Genomic DNA, 8,990 nt, shown 5'->3' on the forward strand with positions numbered 1-8,990 from the left:
GAGTGGTACAAGGAAGTGATGTAGAGTTAGCAAAGCAGAATTAAGTGAAGTTGTAGACTTCTGTAATAAACCACTGTCGTTTGAGTGGTTTAGAACAGGTAATCCAACTTTAAAATTGTTATGGTTTAACATGTACACTGTTTCTAAACGTGCAGCTTTTTTCTATGAATGCATAACAGATTCGGGAAAACTGGAAGTCAAAACCACCGATTGTTGACCTTTTGTAAAGTCTTTCGAGTGCTCTTGTGCTGTGCCCAGAGCACCAGGTTTGGCAGGTTATTCTGCTGCACCAAATCTCGGTTATGTGCTGACATCTGGTGATGGGAATGGTGCACGACAATTTGCTTTCCTTTGTTTTTTCTCCCTTGTTAATTTCTTTTAACATCTTCCCTTAACATAAGGCTGTTCAAATAGTGTCAAGAGCTCTCAGCTGTACTGAACTTTCCAGCATTTCATTTGTTTCCAGGTCCTGACAGTTCTGTGATCTTCTCCTGAGTCCTTTTACTGCTACTTTATGTTGTTTTTCTGTGAGAAAGTGCTTCTGCTTCAGACAGTGCAGGCCTATAGTTTGTGCAAGTAGCTGATATTACTGTATATTCCCATATATCTATATATAAAATGTATATGCATGGTTTTTAATAGGCTATCTATTTCTTAACCAATACTTTAACATAAGTAGTTTCAGCCTAACCCTTTTCCTGGCCTCCTTTCCTTCCACTTCTTTTTTTATGTCTATGCTCAGATCTTTTCTGCTATATTCAGTTCTCTTTCAGCTTGCTTCCAAATCAGCTTTCTCCAGGTAAAGGCTTTGATAAATCATTGACTGTGCTTATTATCCTCTTAAGCTGTGGATTCATGCCCTGTGACGTGCCCCAAGTTGACCTCAAATTGCAGTCTGTGTATTAACAATACCAGAACTTTATTGAGTGAGACTGCATTGCAGCACACTTGCCATGGGGACCAGAGATTCCATGGGTACAGGAGGAAACTCTGAAGAGGTGGTAAAGGAAAGAAAGGCAAGCTCACCTGATTTTGCTCATCATAAGGGAAAACAAAGGAAAAGCCATCACAATTTATTGGGTTAAAAGAAGTGAGGTGCAATGCAGAAATTATTAAAAAAAAAAAGAAGAAGAAAGAAGAGATAGGGATCAGGAAAGGAAGGCAAGAAGTGGAATTTTACATCAATCTTAGAAAATTTACTATCTTTTTCAGGCCTTTATTTCCAGATCGGAATGCTATCACCTTGCCACAAAGAGCTAAGAATACTGTTCCATGGAATCCCTCTTGCAGATGGCACCAGGTCACTTTTATACCATGATCCTCTAATCGTTTCTTGTAGAGCAGTCCATCATCCCTAAGCACATCATATTCACAGGTCAAAATGAAAGCCTCAGGGAGCTGAGCAAAGGTGCTGTCTTCAGCCAGCAATGGTGAAAAAACAGGTTCAAACATCTGCTTCATTATGGTATAGGCTTCTTCTGAGAATGGATGCTTTGCACTTGGCTTGTAGCCTCTTGTTTTAAACTCATGAGGGATGTAGTCAGGATTCACCCATTTCTGGTACTTCAGCTGCAAATCTTCTGGAACATGGCAACCTTTAAGTGCTGCTTCTATGACAGACAAGTCTTTATTAAGATACTTCAAACCAAGAGCAATGGTTCGTTCCTTTAACAAAATGGGGACTCCCTCATTCTGCTGATAGGAAGGCAAATTAAAATCCACACTCTGGAGAAAAGGATATATTAGGATTTGTGCTCTCAGCTTCGGGAGATCTCTTCTGTTCACCAGTGCCTGGGCAACAGCAGCAGTGAGTGTTCCTCCACTGCTGTCTCCACAGACAATAATGCGAGAGGGGTCCACTCCATAATCCTGTGCATTCCTCATGAAATGGATGGTGGCAGTGAGACAGTCCTCAAACTGGGTTGGGTATGGATGCTTTGGAGCTAAACGATACCTAAACAGGAGAGAAGGTGTTCTAGCACAGTCCTGTCTAGGGAATGGTCTTTTTGTTTGTATATTTCTTTCTGAAGACTGGGAAATATTCTGGGTTTCTAATTTCAGCAATATAATTATTATAATTATTTCTTTTGAGGGGTTATTTGCTGCTGTTGTTAATGTTGGGGGGAGTCAGTGCATTCCATCTATGCAAAATACTTCCTTTCCTATACTTTGGGTGTCTGAAGGTACCTGCTCAGTTATTGTAGGACTGGGTAGCAAGGCAGGTGTGTGTGAAGCAGTTATCAGCAATTCTAGTTAGAAATTGAAGTCAACGTTTCCCAACAAATTGTTAAAGGACATAAGCATAGAAAATTTATAATGAAAATACAAAATGTTTTCAGTGGTCTTGTATAATCTGAATTCTTTTTAAACAGAATCAAAATGAGTTACTGGTTCCTCAAACATTTTAGGCTTTTACTAGTAATTAGTGCAATTTTAATCAATTTCCAATGCATCAACTCTTTTCCTAAACTTTTAGAAACTGTTTTTTTTTAAAAATTTATTACAGAAAAATATGTTGAATGCTCATCTCAGGCTGATTGCAAGTTAAATGTGGCTTTCCCCCACCTCAGTTCTTCAGAGCCACTACCAAAATGAGTATTTGGGAGTCTGTGCAACTGCTTTGAAAAGAAAGTTACACTTCAAACACAGTTGGCTTTCAACTTGCAGTGGTTTGGATATGGCTTGAGGAAACAAAACCATCCTCACCTCTTAGTGGTGGCTGCAAATTATAAAGTTATTACAATGGAATTTATTTGGAAATAAGCACGTGGGGATTAGCTGACTAATTCTTCATAAGAGTAATTAGTGCTGGTGAGACACGTGGTCATTAGTTGTAAGTACTGTATGGACTTGACAAGGAGCAGGGCTTGCAGTGACTGTGCACTAAAGACAAACCTAGAAGGAGGCACAAATATCTGTCCTGCTGTGTGTGTGGAACAACTCCACTTACCCCACAGACACAACCACTGAATTGCTTTTTCTAGCAAAATAGCGGCATGTTCTTTCATAGGCCCCTGTAAAACAAAATATTTCAGTGGAATTGTAACCTGTGTTAACCATAAGTTGAACAAAAATATGCTGAAATATTTATGTCTATTCTGTGGCTAGTGCTGCACTGTGATTCTCTTGTTGTGGCGTGGTCTAGTCCAGACATTGCTCACAATTTCATTGCCTCTGTGGGGATCTTCTTGCCAGTGAGAAACCTTAAATTTACACCAATGCTTTCTTCCAGTCTCCTCTCTGAAAAGTCAGTTCATAGAAGGCACCACTGCTGCCACTTCTGAAGTGGTATTGGAGAGAAGTTATTTTTGAAAAACCAAACAAGCACAAATCCCTGCTAATCTAACACATGATCTTTTCTTGTGTATGAGCCACCATCTAATCTCTTAAGCCTTTCCATTTCACTTCCAAAAGACATTTCTTCTTGTTTTGCCACTGTAAAGTCACACAGTAGTATACACACATACACACAAGTTTGTACACATATGTGAACACAGATTTGGGTTCTCTAAAATAAGAAATAAAATTCTAGTGAGACTTTCAACTTTCCTCATAAGCATGAGAGAGAAGAAAACAGATATTGGAAGTGATCAGAGAATAAATGTTCTAGGTACATGACCTGTATAAAAAGAATTTAACATGCTACTTACTGCATGCCAAAAAACCCAATATTCTGCTGTCCTTAAGTTAATTTTGTTATTTGTAATGCTTAAACTACTAACTCTTCTTGTCATTTAAGAAATACCATACCAGATCAAAACCTACATAGTATGTGTAGTTATAGCTTATTTCATTGATGTTACTTACGGATGCTTCCAAACCGTCCAACTCCCCCATGAAAATAGAGGATTCCTCTTCTTTGGCCAGTGGTTGATGTTTTGGGTTGGTAAGTTCTTACTTTAACCTTTTCAAACTTCAAGTCCTTGATAAGAAGATGTTTATCTTTTAGTGGTGGTATTCCATCCATTGCAGTCCTGAGCAGATAGACCTCTGGGAGGATACCCACTTTTTCCAGAAATGCTGCCTGTTAGTAAAGGGAAAGAAACCACCAATTAATGCAGATTTCCATCTTACCTGGAGATTGATCATGACAAGTTTAAAATTCCCTGGTCGATTCAAACTTTGTCTCCTGATGGTTCTTACAAGTGTCTGGTTATACTGATGGAGATGTACAGTTGGCATAAGACAGAGAATGGAACTAGAGAAGTGTGGTCTTGTTTGAAGGGTTGTCTGAGCCTCTGCAGGCACACCAAGTGCAAGAGTGTCTGGTGTTTTCAGTGAAATACTGAAAAACTGATCCTACCAGCAACAGCTGGCCTGGAGATTTCCATGCACCAGGAGAAAAGCTGTGTAGGAGCTGAGTTAATTTAGAAGTGGGAGTCCAGACACATGTTGAGGCAGAGACCAGAGCCTGCAGCAGCAGGTGTGCAGTGATGTCTGTGGGAGGGCTGTGACAGAGCTGGTGTTGGGATTCTTTGTCCTCTTTACACAGGCACAAGGCCTGCCATGTACATCCTGGAACTCCTCTGAATTGCACTTCATGCCAGCCCTTCTGCCTAAATCATTACTGGAATAGATTTAATACAAGAAGCTTGCAGAACTATTAACATGTTAGGTGGCATGATTTAATCTTCTCCTCAGTTTCCCAGATAGGATCAGTGTTAAGTCCCCTGGTTATTGTTTAGTTTTACTGATATATCAAATCTTCCTCTTATAGACTTAATATTAGATTAAAAAATAAAGGATGAGTTAATAGATTTTTCAGTGAAATTTTATTAACATGAAGATGTATCAGGTTTTTTTTTAAGTATATACCCATAGGTGATTGCAGACATTTCATAAAGTCCATTAGACTGGGGCACAGCTATTTCTAACTGCTTTGTCTCCAGTGACTTCACATCCATCTTTTGTCCCAGCTGAAGACTGGGTACACCAGTAAACTTTTAATTTTGCCTTCAATTTTGACATCAAAGTATTTTGGCTACTTTGATATAAGTAATTGGCCCAACAGCAATACCAAGAGTTGCCACATGACTTGGACTTTACTTGCACTTAAGCTTTTGAATAACCATAAATTAGTGTTCTTGTTTTTCTTCTCCTTTGAGGTGATGTGGTACAGTACTTTTGCTTGGCCTTTTACTGGCCAGCAGAAAAGTTACCAAATAGTAAGATGAGATGTTAATTAATTACATTAATAATTAGTAAGTCTCTATATTCTGCAATTTAGCTTTTTACAGATGAATCACATAAAGATAAAAAATTATCTGATGGATAAAGAGTTTCTAAAGAGTGTTTTGACAATGTAGAAGTCCACAAATAGCAGAGCAGATGTATATTAAAAAAATAATTTCACTTATATAACTATCCTATATTAATTCAGGAAAATGCAATTGATGAACCCAAAAGATAACTGGAAGTCACATTTTAGTTTTGAAGAGAAACGAGGATGAAAAACAAAGGAGAATAAAAAATGCACCAATAATGTCTCAGTAGGACAGCTTTAAGATTCTCTGTGCTATTAAAAAACGAAAGTCATACAAACATATTGAAAAGCAAAAGATGCAGAATGTGGCAGCTCTCTCAGATGGTGCACAAGCAGAATTATGGAAGAGACCTGAGATCACTGTCATTGAGTTGTTCATTCTGTAAGTAAGCCCTGTGTTGTGCAGGGCAGGATTTCCACATACACAGTGCAGTAAGCTTCTTAAGCTTTCCATCACTGTGTTGAGGCAACATGATTAAAAGCATAGGCTGCCAGAAAAAAAATCTAAATTACACAGTCTGCAGAATTTTATTTTTTCACATTGTTACCTTTGGTGCTGTATAACAAACAGCAGAATCTATTATACCCTAATGAGCTGAAGGTATCTGCAGTGGTGCTTGCATCACCAAACTAACCCAGTTCCATTTTGCAATATATTTAAACATTGATACTAAAACCCCCAATCAATCCATTACCCCTTAATCAAAAAATAAATTAAACACTCCAGCTTTAAACAAGGTTTACTTACCAGACCAAACCCAAAGTTCAAGATGTAATGGAAAACATAAAGCTTTTGGCGCTCACTAAATCCGTGAGGGATTTGTGCCTTGGGGTGTTCGTAGTAGAATGCCATTGCCACAAAGATAATCAGAACACCAAGAAAAATTGTGAGGAGTTCCATCTCCCTGTGCTGCCAGGAGCCAATGGAAGAACCAGCTGTGGCTTCCTTCCCCCTCTGATTTCTTAGGGTGAAGGCACGGGATTAGTGATTCTCTTCATCTCCCATCACCCAGCTCTTAAAAATGCTAATGGGGAGATGGAAACGTGTGGCAATCAAACCACACAATTAAGCAGGCAGCAACAACCGTGGGAGAGGCTTGCTTAAGCAGGGTTTCATATTTGTAGCTAGCATGTTTTGAACCTGTGCTCATCACGATAGTGCTTGATACATCATGTCAGTGTTACCAGAAGACAAAAACGTAGGTCTCTCCCTATTTCTGGAATGCAGTCAAGTCTGGTTTACTTCTGAGATTCTGCAAATTCCCATGGAGCAGGATTTCTTAGTAATCATTAGAGCTGCTCAGTTTCTTGCTGTATTGTACCTCCACGTCTTGCTTCTTCAGACTTTCAGTGAAATCAGTGTCGCAAACACATTTCATCACCTTTGATGACTGATTTTGTTCACTGCCATTGCACCTTTGAGCCTAATGGAACCAGAATCATCTGCAGCCTGAAATGTCACTGCTTTGCATCTTGCTTCATCCTCCCTGATAGCTGCTCTCCAGCAGGTAGAAGCCTGCACCAACTGATGTTTGTTTGGTTTGAGTCTGTTTTCTCAACAGCCTTTTTGTTGAGCCTTACAGTACTTCAGTCTCTGTTTTCTCATGAATATATTATTTACAGATGTTATTCCAGGTAGAAATATGCCAGCTGATGAAAACTAGACTTGGCTTTCTTGATTTCAGTGCTAATAGCAACGGGTAGACAGCAGCAGCCCACTCTTTTCTGTTTACTCTGCAGTGAGCTTTAGGATCTGTGCCTTCCCCTGAACTAACGTGTTTTTCAGTGCACAAATCAATAGCAATAATATTTAACCTGAAACAAAATAAATCTGTAAAGCAAAGCTTTTTCAGCTTGCATGATATCACCTTTGGGAACACTGTCTTTTTACCAGTCTGCTGAAACCATGAAGACTCACTCTGAAAAACAGCTTTATGGGTAAAAAAATGTGTAAAATTTTTCCTTAATAAATAAACCAAAAAGCCAAACCAACCAACCAACCAAAAAAAAAAACCCAGCAAAACCCCAGACAAAACCAAAAAAGCACAAGGCATGATCTGGCTTTGAGATGTTGTTTAAAATTAAAAACCTCAGAGAACCCCAGAGTTTTAGAATGCACAATCCCAAACCTGCATAACAAAGATGATATCAGACTTCATTCCTGACTTCAGACACTGTTTAGAATAAACAGGAATAAAATTAATTTTAGACTCTGGTGATATGCTCTCTGAGAAGAAGCTGATTCCAAATTGTTCTCCTGCTGCCCAAACTGTTTCTTAATTTTATCCATGGTATGTCAGCCAGGTCCAGGCAATGCAGCATCCCCACCAGCCCCAGGGAATCAAAGACTGAATGTGCTGGGATCTGATTTCAGCTGCTGAAGGAGCAAACTCGTTGATTTCTGAAGTAATAAACTTTTTTCTTTGAGCATTGCAAGTTCACAGAGTAATACTTAATGTTTTATAAGCATAGGCTCTGTGATTTACATGTTTCATTGAGTCCCAGGATGCAGAACCATTCCCTAAGTAACATTTGAAGCTTTCTCCAGCTTCTGATTTTTTTACCTTATCTCTTGCTCCTTATGGATATACAGGAGGAATTAGTCCCTGAGGCAAAATCTCATTTTCTTCTACCCTAGGAACTCCTTTTAAAATTATTTTTAGTGAAGAGCTAAATGTCAATGCCTGAAATCATTTTAATATTGAGCTGGCATCCTTAAGCTTTTTCTCTGTTGTGTAGGTGCACATGCTGGGGGAGACAGAGACTGAGCCAGTTGGGGTCCCAAAAACCCTCTGCCTGTCTCTGAATCACTAAGTACTCACTAAGATCACTAAGTAATCACCACTTAGACTCACACCCACTTGGACACTGGGAAACCTTCCCAAGAGGAGGTGCTGCTTGACCCAGGAAGCTCCTTTTGAGTTCAGCAGTGTCAGATCCCTCTGGTTCCTGAAGGGCTGAACCTGAAACCTGAACTGGGCAAGGCTTCACCAGCACTGACTGCCATTAGCTATCAGCTGGCATGCCAAGCACTGCTGAGGTCCATAACTTGTGTCTGCAAGCTGTATCTGCTCTGTACTGCTCTGCATGCAGAATTCCTGCTGGAAAGAAACTGGTGTGCATAATTCTGTAGGTGCCCTGCAAGTCTGCCATTGGATCTGTTTGAAGTATTTGAAAACAAATCCCACACTTTGGAAATTATAAAATGTCTTCAAGTGAACAAACATTCTGTCCTAGCAATGCAAGACACATGGCAGATCTGTAATTAATTAAAATAAATTAGAGGACAGGAAGTTCCATGGAGGCAATTATGTCTTGTGACTTTTTAAAGTTTAGAAAATATGGGAGTCCCTACTGAAAAAAAGAAACACATTCTTTCAGCACTTGCTGCTTCCTACTTACCCATCTGCACTACCCTGGTTATAACACTCAGTAGTGATTAGAGTGCATGTGTTCAAGAGAACTAATAATTCTTCTGACATATTATAAATTTATTAATATTTGTAGTAAATGAAGACCTGCAGATAAATGACCATGGAAAGATCTCAGGAGTAAGTTTATACTAAAGTAAGTTTATAATAGTAAGTTTATAAAGTAAGTTTATAGTAAGTTTATACTAAATTACTCCTGAGATCTTTCCATGGTCATTTATCTGCAGGTCTTCATTTACTACAAATATTAATAAATTTGTATAGAGTTTACACAGTGGCCCATAAATGAGCCAGAG

General features: G+C 39.0%; 1 protein-coding gene across 1 annotated transcript; it reads right to left on the reverse strand.

The window, feature by feature from the left end:
• Positions 1-900: 900 nt before the first annotated feature.
• LOC139806786 (arylacetamide deacetylase-like 4) lies at positions 901-6,585 on the reverse strand. The gene is made up of 4 exons (XM_071766899.1): positions 6,012-6,585; positions 3,808-4,024; positions 2,951-3,014; positions 901-1,954 (listed from the first exon to the last, which is right to left on the reverse strand). The coding sequence occupies exons 1-4, from the start codon at positions 6,162-6,164 to the stop codon at positions 1,177-1,179; spliced, it is 1,212 nt and encodes a 403-aa protein (XP_071623000.1). The 5' UTR covers positions 6,165-6,585; the 3' UTR covers positions 901-1,176.
• Positions 6,586-8,990: the final 2,405 nt, after the last annotated feature.

Source organism: Heliangelus exortis, chromosome 23 (assembly GCF_036169615.1).
Source record: "Heliangelus exortis chromosome 23, bHelExo1.hap1, whole genome shotgun sequence".
NCBI lineage: Eukaryota > Metazoa > Chordata > Aves > Apodiformes > Trochilidae > Heliangelus > Heliangelus exortis.